Source organism: Pleurodeles waltl, chromosome 9 (assembly GCF_031143425.1).
Source record: "Pleurodeles waltl isolate 20211129_DDA chromosome 9, aPleWal1.hap1.20221129, whole genome shotgun sequence".
Taxonomy (NCBI): domain Eukaryota; kingdom Metazoa; phylum Chordata; class Amphibia; order Caudata; family Salamandridae; genus Pleurodeles; species Pleurodeles waltl.
The window spans coordinates 331,654,812-331,681,559 of record NC_090448.1 but is presented as its reverse complement, the minus strand read 5'-3'; the positions used below and the strand labels follow the sequence as shown (position 1 = coordinate 331,681,559).

General features: G+C 44.0%; 1 protein-coding gene across 4 annotated transcripts in view; it reads right to left on the bottom strand.

Annotated features, from left to right (window-relative positions):
- The window catches only part of MST1 (macrophage stimulating 1), a 355,392-nt gene that overhangs the window by 64,728 nt on the left and 263,916 nt on the right, over positions 1-26,748 (bottom strand). For all 4 annotated transcript variants that reach the window (XM_069206862.1, XM_069206864.1, XM_069206865.1 and 1 more), the window contains 2 exons: positions 10,342-10,419; positions 1,078-1,224 (listed from right to left, as the gene is read on the bottom strand). In XM_069206862.1, coding sequence (XP_069062963.1) covers positions 1,078-1,224; positions 10,342-10,419 — 225 coding nt within the window. The remainder of the gene's footprint in view (positions 1-1,077; positions 1,225-10,341; positions 10,420-26,748) is intronic.

Sequence of the window (26,748 nt, the reverse complement as noted above, 5' to 3'; positions counted from 1 at the left end):
TCCCACCACTACCATATTACAAATGTCCTGCAGAGTACTTGCTTAAATGCCAGCACAAGCAGTACTAACGTGGTGCACTCCTGCTTGTTTCCGCACTGCGACTTGAGAACACAGGCCCAAGTCACAAGGAAAAATACTAAATCTGCACCAGTAGTACTACTCCACGAATAGGTGCAGATGTCTACGTTTGGGAACTAACAGGCATTCCTAGTAAGATACCTGGAATGCACTGCCATACTTCAGCGCATATAAATGGCAATGTAATGTTAAATATTTTCCATACTCTCATTCCCCCAGTGTAGAATTGTGCATATTGTACAGTTAGGTAATTAGAAAACACAGCTCCATATGCGAATACATTCTTTTTTTCTCCGGGGGAATTACACTTTTCATTTGGCAATAACCATTTGCCGCACCCCCCCCCCCTCCCCAAAAGTCTCGCAGAGATGTATTCACTTCCATCCCTGGATAGGGAGTTATTCAATTTCTTCAGTGGAGCAAATTTCTGGCCATTTCTATGGTAACGAGCAGGTCATATCTGAGTTTGTGAAGGTCAACACACTCACACGTTTGTGGGCGGTCACAAACTTTTAAGACAAGTCACACCTTGTTCCAACCACTACTCCATTTGCATGGTTTATACTAATAGAGATTTCTTTACACTTATGATGGAGAAATCTGCAGTAGTAAAACAATTTATACCGGTAAGTAATCCTTTGGTGAATTCCTGACAGCATGGATGATGTCATTTTCATCCATGAATGGAGGTTTCCAACCGAAAAAGGCTTTGTGACTCAGATGAAAGCAGTGTTTTCACAAAGTATGTTTGAGAAGGGTGATCTAAATTTCACATTTCTTTGGCTCTCAGAACCACTGTTAAGATTTTCTAAAATCCATCAAACAAACTGTTACACGGGATATTAAAACAAATATATCAGAATGTTTTTTAGTGGCATTACAGGATTAGTCTTCCTAAATGATTTGTGACAGAAAATGGAGGCAATCTGCAGTGCATCAATGTATCTGTTGTGCTGCCTTTTAGATTATGGTACTCTGAACTGTTTGAATTTCACTTACGTTTCTAATTTTAACATGACCAGGTGCGACTCAGGGGGTCCACACATGATTGTTGAAATGGCGATAGCTTGCCAGTCTGGGTCGTCTTTTCCAGGGTTTTTGAACAGTGTGCCCAGCCATGCCTCATAGCCTGATAAGTCTGCATTGCTAAGAAAAACAAGATAACACATTAGAATCTCATGGCCTACACCATGACTGCAGTCACTTGTTCTAAGCGAAAGTCAAAATGAAAAGTAAAATATCACACGTAAAACCCCTTGACCAAATCACCCCAAACTACTATGTATGTTTTTGAGTTTGATAGGCATTTTTAAAGAATTATCCAACAAAAAGAGCTTTGCTTTAGTGCTCCCATCCATAAGAGAAATGCCCTTGCAGTCACTACCGTCTCTAATTCGCAAACAGGGTAGGCGTCTATCAGAAGGCTCCGTATAATTAACTTGTCCCCTATTCTTCAGGAAATTGGGACATTACAAAAACTTCAATAGTTCATATGATAATCATAAAGTGTAATGAAGCCTCCATACCATTAGGTGGTAATATTATTGTCTATTCTGTTAGTCTGAAACCAATGCTTTAAATTGTTATTTTTAAAATCTGTTTCTCGGTTTTAAAAAATATATGATGTACTGTTTAACAGCTGCTACCAAATGCATAACCTTTACTAGGGTCTTGGGGTTGGGGATCAGTGTTGGCTTTTATATATGAAAGTACAACTGAGGCTTTCTGTGTGATTTGCTCCTGTTGTATGTGAAAGCAGATCCATTTCAACATTTTCACCCTCTTGCACATGTCAACAGTGACACCCCCCTCCTAGAGACGTAACTGGGAAAAACATCACCGAACAAGCATAGATCAACACCCTCAACCTACACAATCCCACTCTCTGACGACACCAACAGAAATGGCCAGTGCCTCAACGAATGGCTCACCACCTGTGTCTGTAGCCTCGCTCCCCGCAAAGCCAATAAACCCTGGAGAACCCAAAAAAACTTGCTACCTGGTGCTCAGACACCCTCAAGAATGCCAAGAGACAGTGCAGACAGCTAGAAGGAAGTGGCAATTCTCTCAGAAACCCACAGACAAGAGCACCTACAAGAACTCTGTCAGATCCTACCACCAAGAAATAAGAGGCCAAGAAAAAGTTCTCATCCCAGAGAACCAAAGCCAGCAAAAACAAACCTAAAGAACTCTTCATGGTCATCAAAGAATTTACCCACCCTGCAGCCACATCCAACTCTATCACTCCCATTGCAGAACTTCTGCAATCAAATCTCATACTTGTTCCACAACAAAATATCCAACATATACAAGAACTTCGATCATCACCTACTCCCACAACCCTTCCTCATTCACCGGCCATGACAGCAGGAGCACAAAGTCTCTCCAACTGGACCCTAGTGACCACCGAAGAAACCACAACGATCGTGGCATGCACCCACTCAGGTAACCGCATGGATCCATGGCCGCCCTGCCTCTTCCACATAGGTAGCACCAAGATAAGCTTGACACTGCAGTCCATCGTCATCACATCTATCATCACTGTCACATTCCAGGACACCTGGAAACACACGGATGTCAACTCTCTCCTCAAGAAACCATCTGCAGACCCCGAAGTCCTCACCAACTATTGACCCATCTCTCTACTTTCCTTCCCTGAAAAAACCCCTGGGAAAAGCTATTAACAGTCAGCTTTCCCACTACATTGAACAGTTCAAACTCCTTGCCCACTCACAAACAGGATTCCGCAGCAACTATTCAATCAATCAATCAGGGAATTTGTAAACCGCACCACTCACCCATGAGGGTCTCAAGGCACTGTGGGGTGCGGGGGGCGGTGGGGGGGGAGAAAGGAGGGAGCTGCTACTGCTCGAACAGCCAAGTCTTGAGAAGTCTCCTGAAGGTACGGAGGTTCTTGGTCAGATGCAGGTAGGTGGGAAGAGTGTTCCATGTCTTGGCAGTGAGGTGCGAGAATGATCTGCCGCCGGTGGTTGTTCTGCGGATGTGTGGGATGGTGGCGAGGGTGAGGTCGGTGGAGCTGTTGGGTCAGGGTGTAGGAGAGCTGTCTGTTGAGGTATTCTGGTCTGGTGTTGTGCAGTGCATTATGAGCGTGGGTGAGGAGTTTGAAGGTGATTCTCTTGTTGACAGCGAACCAATGTAGGTCTCTCAGGTGGCCTGCGAAATGGCAGTGGCAGGGGATGTCCAGGATGAGGCGTGCGGAGGTGTTCTGGATATGTTACAGCCTTTTCTGGAGCTAGGCCGTGGTTCCTGTGTGGAGTGCATTGCCGTAGTCCAGTTTGCTGCTTACGAGGGCTTGAGTGACTGTTCTTCTGGTTTCCGTGGGGATCCATTTGTAGATCTTTTGGAGCAGGCAGAGGGTGTTGAAGCAGGAGGAGGAGATGCCGTTGACTTGCTGGTTCATAGATAGTGAGGAGTCCAGGATGAATCCCAGGTTGCGTGCGTGGTCGGTGGGTGTCGGAGCAGTTCCCATTGTAGCAGGCCACCAGGAGTCATCCCATGTGGAGGGGGTGGAGCCAAAGATGAGGAGCTCAGTCATTACATTACTTCTCGGTTGCTCATATGATGACTTCAGTTAAACAATTTTAGAATTATTTATTTTCCTCCTTACTTTTATCAGCAGCAAACCTGTTTGTGCTAGTGTACTTTTATATTTGGGCTGAGTGTCTAGAATACACTGATCAAATTAATCCTATTGACGACTACACTGCCTTGGGTGTTAGGCCTACCAGCCTTAGGGTGGTCTTCCTCCAAACCTTTTGCCTACTTTGCCTCCCTATTACTGTTATGTTTTTGTTGGCCGTAGGACTCTGGGCACTTTACTATTGCTAACCAGTGCTAAAATGCATGTGCTCACTACCCTAAAACATGGTAACACTGATGTATCCACAACTGGTGTATTTAATTTGCTTATAAGTGCCTAGTAAAGTGCACTATAGGTGCCCAGGGCCTGTAAATCAAATGCTACAATAGGGCCTGCAGCATTGTGTTACCTACTTAAGTAGCCCTTTAAACATGTCTCAGGTCTCCTACTGAAGAGCCTGTACATGCAGGTTCCCTGCCATGGCGCCTTGGCATTTAAAATCCCTTGCCAAGCCTTAAACTCCCCTTTCATTACGCATAAGACACACCTAAGGTAGGTCCTAGGTAGCCCAAAGGGCAGGGTGTGGTTTAAGTAAATGGCAGGTCATGTGCTTCTTAATTTTACATATCCTGGGAGTGAAAAACAAATTTGTTTTTCTCTACTGTTAGGCCTATCCCTCTCATACGATAACATTGGGGATTGCTTAATACATTTATTACGTCTAATTCCTGATTCAGAAAGGTAGGACTGTCGTGTTTGGCACCTATGAACTTATAATACCAAATCCTCCTTAATGGTAAAGTTGGATTTATCATTACAAGTTTAAAAATTCCACTTTTAGAAAGTTAAAAATAACAGATGATGGACGAAATGCTGAACAATGCAACTATTCACCCCAAGTCACAAAGATCTGGGTTGAATCCATCGTTTTTTGCCCACCACACCACCCCACCCCAGTTTGGACCCAGCCTTATGCAGATCAGTTTTGACACTGTTCCCCATGGGAATAGTCTAGTCCAAACTGCCAGATCCTCCCTGGACCGGAAGCAAGCATCCTGGGACTTGTTTCTGGGTATAACCCTTCATCAGCTGGGATAGCTTTGATCCAGTGGTGTAGTGAGCACAGGACCAACGTCTGAGCATACCCTTCCCACTTAGGGTGACAAAAGCAAAAAAGAACAAATGATGGATGAAATGCTCAGGGTCAAGGCTGATTTGCCAAACTGGGGTGGCGTGGTGGGCAAAAAACGATGGATTAAACCCAGATCTTTGTGACTTGGGGTGAATATCTGGATTGTTCAGCATTCCGTCCATCATCTGTTCTTTTTGCTTTGGATGCCATAAGTAGGAAGGGTATGCCCAGACACGGGTCCCATGCTCACTACACCACTAGATTCAAGCTTGCCTGGCTGATGAGGGTTGAAACCCTGAAACCGGTCCCAGGGTGATGGTTTCTGGTGCAGGGAGGACCTGACTTGGCAGTTCTGGCTGCACTGTTCCCATAGGGAGCAGGGTCAAGACTGATTTGCATATGGCTAGATCCAAACTGGGGTGGCATGGTGGGCAAAAAAACAATGGATTAAACCCAAATCTTTGTGTCTGGCGGTGAATGTTTGCATTGTTCAGCATTACGTCAATCATCTTTACTTTTTACTTTTAGAAAGTTGGCATTTTATTGATTTTGAACTCGTGTGCCCGATGCCTGCTTCCAATACATGTCTGGGTGGGTAACAGCTGGGCTTTGCGCATTCCAAATAGACAGCACCACACAAAGGGAGCTGAGGAGTGCCATTTACATCTTGATGGTGCATCACCAGGCTGATGGGACCTTCCTGAGCTAGTTGGGAGGGAGGAGCTGACACTGGCACCTGAACAGGGCTGTGTCTGTCCTCACACAAAGAGCTGCATATCCCCCTGTAGTGTGTCTAGAGCTAGGGCAGGAAAGGGAAGATCTGTGCGCCTTTCAAAGCCTCTCTTTGAAGTTACCCCTACTTCAAAGGCGTCACTGGGTATAATAACTGGACTTCTCACCCTATCAAATCAGTCCACTTTAGGACCTGAGGACATTGTCAGGAAGAAAGACTGCTGTGCTGAAGGGACTGTCACTGCTGGACTCCTGCTTGGCTGTGCCTGCCTTGCTGACTCCTTGACTAGGACTGAGAATGACTGCATCTGTATCTCCACATTCCCAGAACCAATTGACTTCAAGAGCTTGCTTCCTGTTCTGAAGTCTCAGGGACATCAAAGACTGCCTGCATCTCCAACAGCACTGGGCTCTGCGAGTCCTGCCCTACCAAGTTGATCCAAACCAGTCCTGGGTCCTTGGATGTAGGTTCTTCTGTGCTCCAACTTTGAATGCCGGCACATTGCCGCTGTTGAGCCGATCTGAGCCACTGCATCGCCTCCTGGCACAGACGAATCAGTGCTGCCACAGAGGACAAAGACTTTGCCGCAACAACTTTGTGGCTCAGAGCCACTGCATTGCCTGTGCTCCATTGCAGTCAGCCTGAACATTAGATTTAACCTGGTCTAGAGTGATCAGTTAGCCAGGGTTGGCGTTTTAAGCTTTTAAAAACAATAATTGCAGATAATCTTTAAAAATTCCTAACTCAAATTCTAGTTGTAGTATTTTTCTTGTTTTGATTTTGTTGTGTTCATTAAATTAAGATGTATTTTACTAACTTGGTGTGGATTATCTGTGTGTGGTGTTCTCACTGTTTTACTGTATTAAGTGTTGCACAAAATACTTTAGACATTGCTTCTTACAATAAACTTGTCTGCTCTGTGCTAAGCTACCAGAGGGTGAGCACAGGTTAATTTAGGGTGGGTAACTGACTTACCCTGGCTAGGATTGTGGTTCCTACTTGGACAGGGTGCATACCTCTGCCAGCTAGAGACCCAATTTCTAACACTGGTTCTCACCCAATGTATGAAACCCCCCCCCACACATGAAGGGAGGAATACATAAGATTTGATTTAATCACCAATGAAGAGTTTGTAGTCCAGGCTTTTGCTGTTCACATTTCACTATACCGGTTTATTTGAGTGGACCAGGGAGGGTCTACAAGCAAGGGAAACCTATTCAGAGATCATTTGGGGAAAGAATATGGACAGAAATCTGAAACAGGCGTTGACATTTATGAACAATCAGTATGTTCATCATATGAATTTGAAGGAATAAGAGTCCTGGCTCTCCAGCAAGTTAAATATTTCACCAAGCAAATTACCATTCATCAGTCGAAACCTTAAGGCACTCCTGTATTTCACTGAACTGGTACAAGCAAAATGTGCTTGCCAAAACATTTGGACATAGCTGGAGGGTAGGGTGTTAGAAAAGTTCATACATACACCACTGCTCTTAAAAAAAAAAGAGCATTTCGGGAACGCGCACAGCTTATCTGCAGGACAGAATCTCCTCTGCTGCCAACACTTTAAAAGCAATGTACAAGATTGTGGATTTATTTCCTAAGAACAGGTTCTAAATTAATTTAGCTCATTCAATCCTCATTCTTTTTGATTCACTGGCTCGATGTTTTCCTTGGAAAAAAATCAAAATCCTTTTCAGAATAGAATTATTTTGCAACATATTTAGATTTGTTCCCCACATACCTTTCCCGGTATTCTTGTACACACAATACAAACAACTCACACCAGATTTTACTAAATGTTCAATTCACTCAGTAAAATCTGAATCCTCTCTTGAATTACACCCCGCACACCTTTGTCATCTGGCGTTAGACTGCCTCAGTCAGATGTTGAGATCACTGTGAAAAGGTGCAATTTCCTTAGCTTTTGTGCCCCTCAAATGGAAGCAAGCTGTTATTACATCGCCAATAAAAAGATGGCAACATGCTCCAATAATTTGGGCAACTATCGCCTGATGTCTTTGCTCTTGGTTTCAATAAAATTGGTGGACAAACCTGTCAATGTAAAGAGATCTACACTGCTAAACTAATAAAAGCAGTCATGGAACTAACAATCTTGGTTCAGGTCTCTTAACAGTACAGAAACAGCTTTAACTTTCTTACCAACTGAACTTCAATAGGCACTGGGAGAGGACATGGTCTAATTTTATTGGCCTCACTATACACATACAGAAGACAGAAATCCTATTCCTGGGAGGTCCTTAAGATATATGAGCCAATAAGTGGTAGGTTAGGCAGCTGAGTCCCCTGCTGTTCCCGTTTCTACAGTGAGAATCTAGGTGACAGAGTTCAATGAGAAATACCTGTGGCACACAGTAACAAAATCATCTCTCCTTTTATACTAAAATTCTATTAAAAACAGACACCCCTGACTAAATTGTTTGGATTCATATTATTTCTTACACAGATGCCACAGTCATCTGTACGATGATACCTTGGGCCATGCTAAAACAAATTCAAACGCTGCCTTTCTGAGGTGGCATCTTGGATGGCAGACAATGCCCCTCAAACTAGATGTAGAGAAAACAGAAATCCTATTCCTAACAGAGCCTTAATATTCTTGAGATGTGCGAGCTAAAGAGGAGTGGCTTAGGTATCTGAGCCACCTCGTGTTTCTGCAGTGACCAATCTAGATGTCATAGTGGACAATAAGTTTTCCCTGAGACCACACACTAACAAGACCACCTCTACTGTTATATGAAAATGTTGTCGAAAATATGGCACTCTCTCTATTTACATTTATATAACTTAGAATACCAGGCCATCATTTCCTCACGTCTGGATTACTACAATACACCGAATATGAGCCCTTCTCAATTGAATAAACAGCAATGGAGACAAAAATTAGCAGCCTGAACAATGTTAACCATAAGTAAACAATATTTTTTAAAGAACTTACGTCTCTTTCACTGTGCCTTGCAACAAAAAGGACTAGTCTATTTAGTAGGGAAGAAAACATCTGGTTTGACCAGCAAAAAAGAATGAGCCTCTAAGCCTGCAATGCCCACGTTCATTGCATCGCCTAATTTATTAGACAGATGTATGAATGAATCTCTGTATTCATAATTTACAGTTTTTCTTTTATTAAGCAAACTTCAATTCAATTACAGTACAATCTCCTTTCATCTAAATTTACTCTCTGCAACACGTGTTTAAAGACACTAAATATGCCTGTCACTTTACCGGGGCAAGGCTAGTTTAAGTAATTGCTGTTATAAACATACTTAAACAAGTACACATACATAACATAGTAAAAGACATTGTATTAAAAGACAAATGTCAATTATACTATTAAATTAAGTAACCTTGCCCTGAGGAAACATCATTCACAATCAGGGTGTTGCGAAACAGGTGCTGGCAAAGATGCAGTTTCAACAAAGGAGATTTTCAATAATGGAAAAAAGGTTTGTAATGGAACTGGAATATAATAACCGTTGGGTCTCATTTGTCTATATCTAAAACACTACCCCATAACAGGTTCCGCCACTCAACCACCGCTGTACTTCTTACGGTCCATCGTTACGAGCAAACAAAATGCTCAAAATGTAGGTATCTCATCCCTAGTAACTTAAAAAAAAAAGATGAAAAGCATGCAAGCATGTGCAACTTTGAACAAGATGGCAGAAGCGTACACAGGACACCGCCAATAATGATGAGTCACAGAATGTGCCAGAACAGCAAGAGACCCATGAAGTGCATGCACCAAGGTGGGGGCTCCCCTTCATAAGCAGAGAGAACCCATGTCCAGAGCAGCCTGGCGACCGGTCATTCAGTTTAAACTTGTGTTCTGTTTCTGTTCTTGCCTGTGGGCGTCTATAATGTGCCCACTTACCGTTAGCTAGTGCCCCACCTCCACTGGCGTGAAATACGTTGGTGCTGCTCCACCAATTGTAGCCCCTGTGCAAACTGCAGCCATCCACTTCTGCTTGAATTTCAAGTATGGTTATTCCCCAGCTTGCAATGCCCGTGTCCTGTTGCCTATTTACTACAACCCCACATTGCCTTTCCAGGCACCGGAGGTGTAGTAATGACTGGCTGGATGGTACGGTCTATGGGATTTCTATCTACTGTTGCTGCTGCCTCAGCTGTCTGTGATGACAATCACTGTTGTCCACTTATGTTCCTGCCTGTGATGCCTCCTGTCTGTGCTGCATGTACCCCACTGTGCCTGTAACTCTTGGTGCTGATGACTAAGGCTATCAAAACAGGGGAACGGGAGACATTATTCCCTAGTTTCCATCCTTTTTCAACATCATTTATTTATAGATTCTGAAGGACAAGTCCTATTTATTAACAAAGCAGCACCTAACACATATATACAAATGGATAGTGGCAGACAGCAGCATTCTTATCCTTGCAGAAAGATATTTTATTTAAGTTGGAAACAGTGCTTGTGTGATGTGGATCTCTACATGAAATTCCTGATCAGGCTGCACAAAAGCTTCCCGCCACCTTTATATGCCCCTGCTTGTAATGCCTATGTGCCTCTCTTGCCCATAACTAGTTCCTGGCATTTTTCCCCTCTAGCCTACACCCAGAGTCACCCTGTGTACTAACTTTTTAAGATTCGAAAAGTGTATCAAGTTCAATTGATTTAATAATCAATCAATCAAAATGAGAAGTGCTCCACACAGAAAGGATATAATCTTGAATTCCCAGGAACCTCTTGAGTCCCATCAGCAAAGCTGCTCAACGAAAATAAAGATCCTGAGTCTTCGTAATATGCAGCAAATTTACCAGGAGGAGAAACACTGTCGAGTGCTGATGACCCAATTTTCCTTGACGAGGGAACCACCACAGAAATGCTCTCCATTCCTACAAGAAAGACGAAGCAAAAAAACAAATAGGGAATCAAACCATAACAAAGGAACTATGAAAGAGGCGATCGGTGTACATAAAGTGCAAACAGAATATGAATAGATGACACTTATTCAAAACCACAGTGAGTTTAACCATCCAGATCGCTTGATGGTTTGAGTGTCAAACGTCAAACAGTTAAAGCAATATTGGTTAATGTTCCGTTTGAGTTGAATCATTTTACTGTATGTCCTCTCTGTTAGTTAATATTATTAAGTGCCTTTGATCAGAATTTTAAAACACCACATCTCTGGGTAACCTAGGTGCCGTGGTTTGCACTTTTCTAATTGAAAGCCTAGCACAGGACAAAATGTAGTCAAAACAAAGCATACTTTAAATGTTTGGCTGAATTAAGGGAACGAATATAGGATATACAGAGTTCGTTTCAGAAGTCCACATCAGAAGTGTGGGGCAAATTTTGTGTGACCATCATTTTGCCTATCCTGGTTTTAGTGTGACCCTTTGAGAAAGCAGCTGGGTGCTAGGAAGTTAACCCTCAAAGTATCCATTCCTGATCCCTGAAGCAGACAAGGTAGACCAGAGAGTTGGGTCGAGCATTTTAACATTAGCTGCTATTTGCCCTCCATAGCTTCTACACTGTACATTCAATACCATTGCCATCCCAGGTGGGATGACATTACTGTAGGCGCTTAGACTACTTGATTTCTGGCTAGTACCCAAATATAAAGTTATGGGTCAGGGCTTTGGGTCCTTTCAGAGCCATGGTTAGAGCATAAAGGTCGCTAAAGGTAACGATCAAGCAGAACGAACCTCAACATTTAACGCTGCACTATCCCAATACTCAGTGGGAGCTGTAAAGATGAGTCCAGATATACTATAGATATAAAACATTCCACAGTTATCAAGTTGGTAGAAAGGGGAACTTCATACCGGTAATGGGAATATGAAAAGCTAGTGCTGATCATTGTTATAATATTTACTACTTTTACATGACAGTGGTGTTGCTTGAAGCTGAGCACTCCCTAAAATCAGTCAGTGGCTAGGCCACCTTCACTGCAATACGAAATCTGGATGACACTGCCTCTGTTTTGCCACATATGCAAAACGATGCACGTTGGCATTCTTGCTTGGAATATGGTATCATAGATGTAATCAGTCCAAGTGGAGGGTAACGGTAGAAAGAGGAGCAAGTCTACTTTAAACTTAATTATTTATTTTGCAGTCAAAGGTATAGTCAAAACCATGCCCCTCATTAATCAACTTTTCTCGGAATGAAAATGTTCTTGACATGCAACCCTTGGGCTACTAGAAGTGTGGAAGAGAAAGAGGGCACAGTAGGGATAGGTCCACATTTTAGGCATTATTTGGCCGAGATTGCAACAGCATTACTGTTTAGAACATTGGATATCAATTAAACCTCAATACCTTTCCTGGACTCAAACATGATAACGTGAGAAGTTTAGATACCAATATCACCTACTCAACTGGTGTTGAAAATATCTTAAGAGTATGATGGAGTGGCAACGCACCAGTACTTAACCTCACCAGTAGCGAGGTAGACAGATAGCTGACAGATTCTACATCTAGCAACATATGCACCATCCAAACAAAATCTTCATTTTATAGGTGGCCAGTGTTAAATGACAATTTTAAGGGATTACACCAAATGCTCTACAGTCAAAGCCATACTAACAAAGTACAAGTAACAAGGACTTCAAAATGGTCACTCAATCCGTGAAATCATAATTGCACAGGGGATTTAATTAATTTCTCTATAATTTGATTTACCTTTAAAGAGATCAGATATGAGAGATATTTTATTAACAGTTGGATCCCCAAAGGTTTTGGGTCACGTTCCTTTGTTTCCTGATGAAAAACACTATTGCAATGAGTCAATTACCGTGCAAATGAGGTTGAAAGATTTTAAAATTAACTTTGTTTTGACCAAACTCATGGTGATGTGTTCCATAGTCCTTCTCAGAACAGAAAGGTCTTGTTTAAAAAGGTGGATACCATCAGAGAAGCTGGTATTTCAACTGGGATGTTCTTCAGGGGTTCTTAATAAGTGGTGGGAATTAGAGCACACAATAGAGCACATTATTCTCAGTAAACAGAGCCTTTCCTGACCTTAGGGAGCAGGGAGATGATGAGATCTGTTTGAGAAATAGCTAAAGCCAGAGAAATTGAGAGATACAGAGATCGAGAGATTGAGAAATGAATCAAAACAGAGATATTGCATGATTGAGAGGGATACCAACCAGGATAAAGAGAAAGACTGAGCTAGTGAGGGAATAAGAGGGTAGTTGATGAGTGGCCAGGAGATAGTCAAGGAGGAAGACAGTTAATGAAGGAGGCAGTCACTGAGGGACACCATGAGCAAGTGAGACAGTGAGTAATGGAGAGAGAGTGGAGGAAGAAAAAAGGGATCCAAGGCATCAGAGAAAGATGGAGAAAGTATCAATTATGGCAGAGGAGCGTCGACCCCTGCCAGCAAAGGCAAACGAAAAGTAAAATGATAATAACAGTTTAATTATCATTTTATTTTTCGTCAGGAGCCGAGTCTTGGGGGTGGGGCCATACTCAAGTGTATGGAGGAGTGGTGGGCACTGCTGTGAGGGTGCATGTCTGTTTGGCCAGCTGTCTTAGGACAGCCAAATCAACATGCACACTGACCTCTCCAACCCAACTGCTTTGCTGGGTGGAGAACAGCAGTGTTAGAAGATTACCAGTCCCCAGTGAAGTGCAAAACCAGCCCTCGCCACAAAATCCCGACACTGCTCGCATGGGTATTATCAGCAGGAGAGCAGCACCTGAATTGGCTGTAGTGGAGTCTCAGTCTATGCATAGCAGCAGAAGAGCAGCAAGCAAGTTCTTTTTTGTTGCTTGTGCTTTTTGTTTTATCATACCCCCCCCCCCCACAAAAGCTACCCCACTACTTTTCCCCGACACCAGCCACATCTGCCGACGAGACCTCAGGCCAACAACTTACAAAGGCACTCAGCATCACAAAGCAGCCCACATGTCCAGCTCTACACACTCAGTTATTTGCCTTCAGTTAGGGCGTGCACTGGCAATACTGCATGTTTCCTCCAGTCCCCCCGAGTTCTGCAGCTGTCTTCTAAGCCAGAGTGTTTGCTTCCATGTGGCTAATTCCTAGCGTCAGGGTATGCAGCGCATCTACTCCCAGCTTCTGTTACCCCACCATAATGAAGAGAAACCGGCTTGTCTCGATTACATGAGACATGCAAAACGCTTGGTCCCTTGCACTTCCAGTCGCATCTGATGCCTTGCACCCTGTCTCAGTATGAGGGGCTCACTGAATTGTGAGCTTTAGGGACTGCATGCTGTCAGGATTAGGGTTACTAGCGATGGCTGGTAGGGAGCACCACGAGAAGTCTCTTGCGTAACTGGCATGACCACGCCCACTTCAAGCACCATCCATTAACTTACTGGTACATGATAGCACTATCCCAAGCTGTATTGCATCTTGGCTTTTTAAGCAGTGAAAGGTTGGTTGACTAATAGCATTTCACAGCCTTAAATAGAAAATGAAAGCTTCTGCTAAGTTGACCAGATGTTTAACCTAATGCTAACTTCTTGTACAAACATAAATATAGCTGTGGAAAAGTACAAAACTATGAAATACATGTCTTAAAGCAAAAACTTATACAATGAGAAAAAAGGTGAAGTAGCTGCAAAGATGGCAGCTCAACTGAAGATTAACCTATAAGACCTACAAATGAAAGACACCCTAGAGCTCACCAGTGATAAGGTATCTCACTACAATCTTTTTGTTTTTATCCAATACCAATATTTATTTAGAGGCACTTCTTAACTGGAGCAGCCTTTGGAGGAAGTAGGTTGGTCTGTGGATTTTGGTAACTCAGCATGTCTCCTCTGCTCATTGAGCGGTCCATTGGCTGCTGGCGTATCAGCTTATTCACTGTAATACCCTATGTATGGTCCATCAGCCTTCTCACAAGGAAGAACCCTCGTAATCAAACGATATTTTTAAGACTTCATCAGCCAGGTTAGAAGTGTCTGGAACAGTTTTTGCAGAGTATGAGGGTGGGCAGTTTTGGTGTGCGGATACCCAAAACAAGAGCTAGATTGCGTTTGGGATCTCATGAAGATCCAGGATAATATACAAATGTATAAGGGCTGTGTTAGAAATGGGGTATCTAGTTGGCAGTGATTTGCATCCTGTCCAAGTAGGGACCTTCACTCTAGTCGCACAGCTACGATAACCCCATGCTCACCCCCTTGGTAGCTAGGCTCAAGCAGTAAAGTTTATCTCAGAGGCAATGTGTAAAATATTTGTACACACACACACACACTCTCTAACACAGTGAAAACACCGCAAAAGTATTCCACACCAGCCTAGCAAAATAGAAAATATTTATTAGAAAAAAACAAGACCAAAACAACGCAAATCAAACATACACAAGAAAAGATATGAGATTTTAAAGATCAAATGTAGTATAGCACTTAGAAACACAATTGCTCTAACTGGGGCTATCAAAACGGCTTGACTGAGTCACTTTCAACAGTCTGGTGCCATCCACGAGGGAGCGCGGCCGGCCATGGAGTCGTGTAGACCCCAGTTACAGTACCTTGGAAAACGATGAGGAAACAAAAACATTGCACGGAGCGGCGGTTCCTTACTGCTGGGCAGAGGAGATGAGGCATTGGTTGCTTACGTTTGCAGAGGATGTGATTTGCGTTGGCGGCGAGGCATTGGTTCCTCAGGCAGTGTCGATGAATCCAGCAGGTCAAGACGTGAGGCGTCGACTTCGCGGTGTCATGATCACACCACAGGCGCTGCAGAGGAGTTGGAGCCAGGTGTCACGGACGTCAGTAACACAGCACTCTGGACTCACACTGTGGTACAACTTCGGAGGTGCTGCAGGGGCATCAGGCCTGCGTTGTAGGTTCCAGTCGTTGCACTCGGCGGGGACCACTGCTCCAGTGCAGGCAGGGGAATGGGGGGTCAGGGAGCGGCGCCGACTCCGAAGTCGCTCTGGAAGTCGATGTAATAGTTTCTTCCTTGTTGAACCAGTACTCACTCCCAAGGGCCTAGGAACTGGATTTGGCACAGCTTGGCATGTCAGGACTCTCAGCAAGAGGGCCCAGGCACTGGCAGGTGAAGTCTTTGATGTCCCTGAGACGAGACTTCTTAAAAGGAGGCAAGCTCAGTCCAAGCCCTTGGAGCACCTTTGGAAAGCAGAATGTAGAAAGCAGAGTCCAGTCCTTTCACTCCCATGACAGAAGCAGCAAGCAGCAGACCAGCACAACAAAGCAACAGACAGAGTGGCAGTCCCTCCTACAGCATCCAGCTCTTCTTCGACAGAATGTCCTCAGTCTAGAAGTGTTCTAACTAACTATATGGTGTCAGAGGTCCACAACTTATACTCATTTCTGTCTTTGAAGTAGACACACTACAAAGAAGTCTTTATAGTGCACAAGACCCTGTCTTTCCCTGCTCTGGCCCCAGACACACTCCAGAAGGGTTGGAGACGATTGCTTTGTGTGAGGACAGGCACAGCCCTATTCAGTTGAAAGTTTCAGCTTCTTTCACCACTCTAGCTCAGGAAGACCCATTAGCCTGGTGAAGGGCCATCATAATATACAGGGCACGCTTCAGCTCCCTTTGTTGGACTGTCTAGAGTGAATGTGCAAACAGCTTAACTTTCATCTTGATCAAGGTCTGAATTCAGCAGAGAGGCAGAGGCACAAAATGGTTAAGCAAGAAAATACCCACTTTCTAAAAGTGGCATTTCGAAATTCACAGTTCAAAAACCAACTTAATCAAAAGATGTATTTTTAAATGGTGAGTTCAGAGACCCCAAACTTCACATCTCCATCTGCTCCTAACGGTAAAATACACTAAAGATATTTCAAGGTAATTCCCATGTTAACCTATGGGAGAGATATTCCTTGCAATAGTGAAAAACAAATTTAGCAGTATTTCACTATCAGGACATGTAAAATACACCATATGTGTCCTAACTTAAATACACCGCACCCTGCCCATGGGGCTGCCTTTGGCCTACCTTAGTGATGACTTACTGGTAATAAAAGGAAAGGTTTGGGCCTAGCAAGTAGGTGCACTGGCCAGGTTGACATGGCAGTTTAAAACGGCACACACAGGCACTATAATGGCAGGACTGAGACTTGTTTGCAGGGCTACTCATGTGGGTGGCACAATTAGTGCTGCAGACCCACTAGTAGCATTGGATTTACAGGCCCTGGGCACACATAGTGCCCTTTACTAGGGATTTACTAGTAAATAAAATATGCCAATCATGGATAGACCAATCACCCTTGCAATTTAAATAGGGAGCACTTGCACTCTAGCACTGGTTAGCAGTAGGAAAGCGCCCAATGTCCTAAAGACAGCAAAAATGAAGGACACCACACAGTCAAAAACAGGAGGTCAGAGGCAAAAGGTTTGTCAATAACTCTGCAAAAAGGGCAATTTGCAACAGGCTGAACGAGATGGCAACAGATGTGAAGATTTAGGTTACATATCTATATCACACATAGTTACATCAAGTCTGCACCAAAGAAAAAGTTTGCAGCATCTTCTGCTTTCTTCATGCTGAGAGTGCCAGAGTAAAACTGTTTAGTGCCTGGAGACCCTTTAACTATCACTGTACAATTGTGCATCACATAACTTAAATAAAGGTGAACTGCTGCTGCAACATTCATGCAGTGGTGTCCAAAACACATTCTTCCATTCACATCCCCTCAAATGCACTTACTAGCTCTCACACACTGAAAATGTCCATTAAACCTCTTCTGAATGGCTTAGAGCAAGTACAGACTCCATAACTGCTAGTACTGGTCAAGGTGTTGCTAAGAGGGATGACATTGTTGATTTTACCTTGTTTCAAATGGTATTTTGATTGTTCATGTCTGGCAGAGCTTTGTGTACTTTCATCTTCTAAAGGATTTACAGGCAGATTGCTGGTCATATATTTGCTGTGAGAAAAGTCAGTAGGATGTATTTTTCTGGGCTGACCGGGCTCAGTGTACTTTGATTTTCCAATGCATGTATTTTTGCAAGGGTAAGGGTAAGCAAGATAGAACCAAATGCCCCGAAATTAACAAGGCTAGCCTGAAACATTGTAACCAGCCTTGAAGTGGTATGGGGTAGTTTAATTTTGTTTTGTGGATGGCAGAGCTCTTGGAAATTTCTACTAGTGCTGTTAAGGCAGAATGGGGGTAATAGGTTTTGAATAAAAAAGGTCGGTAGCATGGGTCCATGTGCCCAGGAATTCGCAAGGCTAACCAGAGACCTTGCTAACAGCCTCAAAGTAGTAAGGGGTAGTTTAATTTTTTTGGGTCGAGCGTGCAAGCGCTCTTGCCTGCTGTAATTTCTCTGTGGGCTTTTAACCACGCCCACTCTTGCTATTTATTCTTTGTTGTACTCGTCTTAAATGCTCCGTTTTTATTGGTGCATTTTGTGAAATGTCCCTTCTTCGTGTGTCGAGTTCCCTACCCAGGCGTTTTAACTAAGTGAACATTTCTGTTGGCCATCACACTATGACTCGCTTCCTCCTGTTATAGTGTGTGATGGCCCCTGCTCCGGTTTGCCTTTCATCCCAGCCACGATTCTTTCTAGACATTCATACAGGTAGCCAATCACTCTTGCGCTCACACTCATGGCAGTAGTGGCATTTTGAATCGGCTTGTTCTCATTAGCTGTTTAGTAACGTTACCACACTGTACTATGGTCCTTTCTTTTTCCATGCGAAAAACAGTGTGAAGCCAGGGTTTACCTGACTCTGCCATGGTCACCCCTTGGGACATGGTCAATCCCCTAGTGTAGACCAAAACACGCAGGTCTTGTGGATGTTTTTCTCAGGGGGAGGGGGGGGCTTGTGCACGTTGCCATTGTGTTTGGAGTGAAAGTTCAAACGCTGGGGGTCTTATTTGGGTTAGTTTTTCCCTGGAGACAATGACATTGGCTTTGGAGAATTACCTCAACCGTTTCCTCGCATGTGCAGCTGGTGCTTCTTTTATGAGTTGTATGTTATCTGTGTAATGGATGAATCTCACTGAGGTAGTTAGTTGCTGAGCGGAGTCGACTACCTAGTACCTACTTTATCTTATTGAACGGTTTCACTTTTTGGGGCGGGGTCGTATGACTGAAGGGCTGGGTTTTACCATAAATACAATATGGTGTGGTTCGAGTAGTGAGATCATGAAATTAATGAGCATCCCATCCTGTTTGCTTTGGTTCGTGTTCCCAAATTTGTATGGCAGCTGATACTATCGGAGTGTTTCTACCTAAAGGACGTTTACTTGTTGTGGGAAGAGGTAACGGGTTGCCCTTTTTAGGATCTCCCAATTGATTAATTTTCACATATGTTTGTGTTTTGCATTAAGCTTCCATCTTAGTTGCATCATGGAGCATGTAACGGATGGTGTTAACCTGTTCGACTACTGATGAATTAAATGAGTAGGATCCAGAAGTTAAGTACATTTTTTTCAGGAAGTGCTTAAATCATTAAACTATCCTATCGCATCAGAATATTACCCAAGGAGAAAGCTAAGTGGACAGTTTAATTTTTAAGGCAGCCAGTCCCCTAACAAGCTTATATCAATCTCTTTCCCAAATATACTCTTTGCCATAAGGAGGCAGCTATGTGCCACAAACTCGTATCATGCTCTTCAATAGCATGGATCACCATGGAGAAGGTTTCCTTTCTGAAAACAAAACAGATTAGTGAAGGCTTCACTCTCCAGGTACGTACAGGAAGGGGGCAAACCTAAATCCAAGCAGTGATAGTGGATGCTACAAGTTAACCTGTCATGAATTATAGAGAATTGATTTCTGTGGGCTACCCTGCAAGAAAATAGGTTTTAGATGTTCCTATAGCATCCATATCATAAAAGAGGACGTTGGAGTGCCTTACTTTGCGGACGTAGTCCTATTTACAAAACTTGATATAGCCAGTGGTCAAACAGGAAGGAAAATACATGAGTGTGACATTTTGGCAGGCGTGCAGCTTATGGGTGCAGAAAAGGCATGCTTGGGTTTACCTTTTCGACATTACGAAGGCTGGGTGAAGCAAGCCATTAGACATGATTAGATGGGCTTCCAAATACCTTTAAAGTTGCATTTAATGGTGGTCGCCTTCTTTTATTTGTGCAGAGAATGCCTCTGGGAGGGTTTTTGAATGATTTGAAATGTCTGATCATTTGAGAGATGTAATTCTAAGTATTTGGTGCTGGTTAAATTTCAAATGTACAATAGCAAATTTAAAGATCTAATTGACTTTTCATCCGTGCTTTTTATTTTACAGGGCAAATGCCCCGCTATCTGCATTACATACGTGTATTACATTAAAAAAAAATATATAGATGACATTAGTACATTGATAATACTTACAGGCAATTTAATTGTACATGAAATATTGAACTCATCCAACGTTTTCTTGTTTTGAGCAACTGCTTCTTCAAATTGCTTGGGTATGTAGGATGTTTTTATTTTCCAGATGTCTCTTTTCTTTTTTTTTTTTTTAGGTCGAGCAGGTAAGCTCTCTGACGTGTTGTAATCTATCTGTGGGCTTTTAACTACGCCCACCGTACGCCCATCACTATCACTCGTTCATAGGTTTGCCTTTTAAAAATCCTTTATCATTGGGAAATGCTTTACGTTGGTCCCTCCATGGGGCAGTTTTGTTACTGCCTTGGCAATTGACCCTGTTACATTGGAAAATTGCACTCTTGCCAATATGTTTGACTGTGACCGACCTTCTTTCTTCTATTGTGGCTCTCCTTCACGCTCATGGCTGCCATGGCGCTTTAAATCTGCTTGCTTATGTCAACTGTTTTACTTTTCATTTTTAATTTATGTGGCAAGAAAAGTCCAGTTAGGGATTTACAACGCTAATAGGTCTAACTATTTCAATTGTGAAACCTATTGCATTGCAAATGCCTGTTCTGAAATGTTCATACAGGGCACTAAGCCAGAGTTCGTGGATGAGCGAGGGAAGCAAAGGCTGGGCTTTGCCAGGGCTGACTTGAGCTTCAGTAGAAGCTTTAAATTCAGAGAAATTAAATTTGGAGTTCTCCTGGACAGAAAATGACACCTATTGCATACTATTGTGTCTGATCAAAGGCCTTTTGCTAAACCAGAGAGCAGAATTAATAGAGGAGTGAGCCGAATGGGAAGGGACACAACAAAGGACATCTGAAGTGAAATTAACTTGTACAGACATATAGAAATGGTGTATTTTGCAAAGCTTATGTCGTAAAAGAGTTGGGCTAAGACTGAACAAAATGAGAACTACAAAATTTGTACCATACCACCGTCCTAGCTTTAGCAATGGGTGCAGGATAAGTTTCATTTCACCACATTGGCTCTTTTTTACCCTGAAATATACTGATAATGAAAATGGAAGTTGCATTGGAAGAAATGTAACAAAGTCAGGAGACTGCCTCCTCATGTCAATTAAAAAGTACTAGGCTCACATGGAGGGGTGAGCATACCTACTATTTCATGGTGTCACCGTGTGGCCCACTGTTTTGGCACTCATGACAAAGACACTTGGCAGCAGCGGGTTCTTTATTTGGGCATGCCATCCTGTTTTGTTGCTCCTAGGCCCCCCATTAAATGTTTTGGTTCAATTTTGGTTCAATTATTTTTCTTTCCCTAGCCGCAGCGGTAGTGCAGTGCTTTATTTCAGCACCAACAAGTTTGCCTTTAAGCATGAGGGAGGGCGGGTGGAGGTGAGGCTTAATTGACACAGGTTTAGAAAGCTGGGTCTTGTAGTGAAGTGTGCATGACAGGTTGGATGGGTGCCTTGCTCTGCTCAACCTGACATGCGCACTTGAACCCTCTCCTACCTGGGCAATGTGGGGAGCCCAGTGGATTACATCCACAGCCCCCAAGTCTCTTAGGGAGCACTGGCAGTGTCTGACTGAGTCAACCTAACACTGTTCTAATGCTGTCACAGCAAGAGAGCAGCATCTAGATTGGCTCAGAAGATGTGGAGGTGGGACTGGAGGGCTGAGCTGCATGACGAAGCACGGTCACGTCACAAGGTTCCATTATGCACGCCCAGAGGTAGCTCACGAGTCACTTCTGAGCAAATGTTGGTAAGAAAAGCGCTGTTACCGCACTGTCTTCTAAGTAAACAGAAAAAAAATTCAATTGCGAATAACATCCGAGAAAAAAAAACGGATTCAGCACAAACTGCTATTGGGAGAAGCATTATGATGCTCTGACTCCGCCTGCTTCCCTTGACCCTTGTTTTTTTGTTTTGGAGCCTGAATGGCTCAGCACACAAGAGTGGGCGCTGCGGAGGGCTCAGTGCCAGCCAGCCAGTGGTGGACAAGCACTTGGATTTATATGGTTACCGATAGCACAGTCTTGGGCCTTCAGGAGGATGGAAATTCGCTTCACACCACTGAAAGGTTCACGGGGCTGCGTCTTTTCCAGAAGTTCAGGAAGGTCTGCGTTCACGACACAACCTTTTCTAAAGGCAAAAATCCTAGCCAGGAGTTTCACATGTTAATTCCATCAGATGGAATTAACATGACAGAGCTCGGCGAAGTCCATTTCTGAGAGCAGCTCATTTCCTCAAGAGGATACAGGCAGGGCCGTGGCCGTGGCCGCTCTCGACCGTGCAGAGAGTGACTTGAACACATCCAAGGAAGGGAGCTCTTTCAGTTATTGGTAATTAACTAGTGATTGAGTAAGGACACCTCTAGGTCCACGGGTGGACTTTGGACAAGCATGGAAAATCTTGTGCTGATGAACTACCTTTTGCTAATTGTTACAGATTGAGACTTTGTGAAGAAGTGGGGGTAAAGAGGGCCGGCGGCAGCACGCGCAAGCTAACTGGTCGATCACAGGAAAGTAGAAAATCGTCAAATTGAAATGATTGTTTATTTTCTTCTACTACTCTATGGCAAGTCTGCATACATCCCCCCTTCTGCAAATCAAGGGGAACATCCCGGATTGCAGACATAGTAATTTTCATTGCATATATGTAGCTCCTTATGTAGAGGTTAGTCCAGCGTTATGGATTGCTAGTTATAGGGATGAGTCTAAAATCTGAAACAGTGGCTGCCGTGAAAGAATCAGAAGATCCGCAGGATGACAGAGCTGATTATCACCTATCCTTCGGGTGAGAGGCAGCTCCTTGTTATGTTCAACACCTGAAACCTTCCAAGATCACTCGTTCTTCCTCCCCACAACTTGCCCGATCGGACAGTAGGAGCGACAGCACCTTCTAGTTCAAATTCTCACTCTTTGCGCCCCCAACTGACTGCTTCCACAGGTACTACCCCTTTCCTGCTTTGGCAGCAGCTCATGTCGTATGTGGAAATATTCAATTGGTTGCACAGTTGCATAGTTCATATAGCGAAAGCGTGCCATGCTTCGGAACGATGACTGATATTTTATGCCGTTGTTTGCTAATCTAGGATATAATTCACAAACATGTTGAATTTGCACTATAAAGTAAAAGGATTTCAAAAGTATTTGCTTTATCATGATTTTTCTAATTTATTCAGTTTTTAAAATAATTTGTTTGCTGCATAAGTATCTTTGCTGGTATATGGATGATCTTGGACACCTAAATAATCCGGAGTTCATATGTAGCGCTGCCAACATGGCAAGATAGTGATTTTAGATACTAAACCCCAGTCCTTTAAAATGAATGACACGTTTCTGTCTCTGAAGGAAAGTTTGGTGATGTTAATCCTTGTAGGTCGGCACTGCTGTTTATGAGCTACAGTATTTTTTCATCTCAACGTTCTTTGAACATTCCTGGAGTTAGACAAAAATAGCCTGTACGAAGTACATTGCAGCTGTGGTCATTAATAAGGAAAGACAAAATACATGGACTTCCCTGTTTAACTATTATTACTCGTTTGGTCCAGTACTGTACCGCACATGCAAAAATCCTGTCCCTGTTTGAGGGCCCGGTTGAAAACATACAGATGCTTCTTACTGTTCCTGATTTTACCATTATTGATCGATTCCTAATTTACATTTATATTTTAATTTTGCAGTGACCATACTTGTTATGAGATCATCAATATGGCATGAAGGTCCATGAACTCCATCCTATCACATTTTGGTCTGTCAGGCTAGCTCATGTCATAAAACTCATCCCTAACTTTTACGCCCCACCACTTTCAAATGTCACCAACCACCACTGGGAGAGAGACTGTCCTAAGGGGTTGGTTAAAGGGAAAAAAGACAATGAGATGGAGAGGACTATATATGGAGGGGGGAAAAAGTATGAGGTAATAAGTTTGAGAAAAGAGGCAAGACACTAAAGGAGGCGGTTCAGCAAGCCTAGGGACAGAGAAGAGAGGACACAGAGTGGGGAAAACGAAAATGAGTGTATGATAAGAAAATAAGGGGAAGGGAGGAAAGAAAGACAAACATTGACAAGGAAAGATAGAGAGATAGCGGCAGAAAGAAAAGGTATGTTTGGCAAGTTTCACTTCCATCTGCTTGAGTCAGGATATTTCCTCCACCAAATTAAATGGAAGAAAAACAACCATTGAGTCTTTTGGAAGCAAACAGGATTATACGTCAAGGGTCACCGCAAACTCCAAATGCAGCCAACAGACTCGGTCTCCCATTCTCATGAGGGATCAAAGACTCATTGTCACCCCTTCAGTGACTGAGACAAGGTAGGAGTTCCGTTCCATTTAGAGTTCAGAAAAAAGGGGCTCAATATGCCCATTAGTAGGTGTAGGAAGCTGTCTCTGTATAGACTATATCAAAGTGAGATATAGTGTGCAAAGAGTCCAGCGGTTCCCCAGAAGATTGACAGAGGCAATAATAGATAATACTAATGCTCTATTTGTGGTAGTGTGGTCGAGCAGTTAGGCTTATCAGAGGGTGGTGTTAAGCATTTTTTGTACACACACAAGCAATAGAAGAAACACACACTCAATGACTTAACTCCTGACCAATAGGATTTTATATAGAAAAATATATTTTTGTTACTTTATTACTAGAACCACAAGACTCAGTTTAGAAGTAAATACTGTTGCAGGTAAGTACTTAGCATAGACATCAATGTAACTTTGTTTCACTTTAGTCAAGTAAACAGTTTAAGAAAATAGAGAATCTCTATTTTAAGAGTGGACACTGCATTTTCAGGACAGTTTCTGGGGGAAGAAAATAAAGTATAGTTTTAGAGGTAAGTACACGACTTACAGTTCCAGTCCCACCACCAGCAACACGGGGCCGGTCGGGTGCAGAGGTCAAAGAGAAGCCAAATTAACGTGACATGGAGACAGGGGGTACTCTGAATTCGGTCTACCAGCAGGTAAGTACCCGCGACCCGGAGGGCAGACCAGCGGGGTTCAAGAGAGCCCTGGAGGGGCCCCAAGTAGGCACCAATCAAACACACTCAGTGGCACTGGGGCGGCCGGGTGCAAACAGGGCATCGGGTTTCCAATGAAACTCTATAAGGGGACCCCAGGGGTCACTCAGGTGCTGTAGATGAGGTCCAGGGGGATGTCTCGGGCACACCACCGGTCGGACAGGGAAGAGGGCGGCCTGTTGATTGTTGCTGCACTGGGTGTCAATTTCTTCAAGGTCTGGGGGCTGCGGGTGCAGTGGGTCCTTTGGTGTCGGTTATCTTCATCCAGGTCAGTCATGGTCGGGGGGGTCCTCGGGATTCCCTCTGCAGGCGTCGTCATGGAGGGGTGGATAGGCCAACCCAGGGTGGGTACTTGGTCGCCATCGCCTGGGGGTCCTCTCTGGTCGGTTGAGCCACCTGAACTCGGGCCGTGGGCGTCAGGTGCAGAGTGGTTAGGACTCGCACTTCTGGAGTAAGGTGGCAGTCCTTCAGAAGAGGTTTCTTCTTCTGTTCTTCTTTGGACAGGGCCGCTTTCCAAAGGAGTTCTTGATCCTCTGTGATGCAGACAGTCCTCTGGAGGTTTTTCAGAGGTCACTGGACCTGCAGAACGTGCCACTTTTCTTCTGAAGGTTCTTTGAAGCAGGAGACAGGCAAGTAGGGCTGGGGCCAAGTCAGTTGTTGGCTCTTTTCCTTCTCTGCTGAGGTTTCCGCTAAGCAGTCGTTCTTGTGAGGTCATCAGGGATATGACTAGCTTGGTTCAGGGAGCCCTAAATACAAAATTTAGGGGCGTTTTAGGGGTAAGAGGGCAGTAGCCAATGGCTACTGTCCCTGAGGGTGGCTACACCCTCCTTGTGCGCACTCCCTTTGGGGAGGGGAGCACATTACTATTCCTATTGGCCCTGATCCTCCAAACCAATATAGAGGATTCTGCAAGGAGGGGGGGGCACTTCCGCTCTGGACCCCTTAGGGTTGGTCCTGGCTGAGGTGGAGACCCCTCCTTGTTTTTCCTAACTATCCCTCTGGACTTGCTGCCAAAAGTGGGGCTTTGTCCGGGGGCTGGGCATCTCCACTAGCTGGAGTACCCTGGGGCATTGTAACACAAAGCCTGAGGCTTTGAGGCTCACTGTTAGGTGTTACAGTTCCTGCAGGGGGAAGGTGTGAAGCACCTCCACCCAGTGCAGGCTTTGTTTCTGGCCCCAAAGAGCAGAAAGGCTCTCACCCCAGGGGGTCAGAAACTCATCTGCTAGTGGCAGGCTGGCACAGACCAGTCAGTCCTGCACCAGAGTATTGGGTAAAATACAGGGGGCATCTCTAAGATGCCCTCTGTGTGCATATTTATTAATAAATCCAACACTGGCATCAGTGTGGGTTTATTATTCTGAGACGTTTGATACCAAGCTTCCCAGTATTCAATGTAGCCATTATGGAATTGTGGAGTTCATTTTGACAAACTCCCAGACCATATACTTAATATGGCCACACTGTACTTACAATGTCTAAGAATAGACTTAGACACTGTAGTGGGCATATTGCTCATGCAGCTATGCCCTCACCTGTGGTATAGGGCACCCTGCCTTAGGGCTGTAAGGCTTGCTAGAGGGGTGACTTACCTATGCCACAGGCAGTGTGTTGTGTGCATGGCACCCTGAGGGGGATGCCATGTCGACTTTGCCTTTTTCTCCCCACCAACACACACAAACTGCAATGGCAGTGTGCATGTGTTAGGTGAGGGGTCCCTTAGGGTGGCACAACACATGATGCAGCCCTTAGGGACCTTCCCTGGTCACAGGGCCCTTGGTGCCACGATTCCTTTTACAAGGGACTTATCTGTGTGCCAGAGGTGTGCCAATTGTGGAAAAAATTGTAAATTTTTTAGGGAAAGAACACTAGTGCTGGGTCCTGGTTAGCAGGATCCCAGCACAACTCTCAATCAAGTCTGCATCAACATCAGGCAAAAAGTAGGGGGGGGGGTAACTGC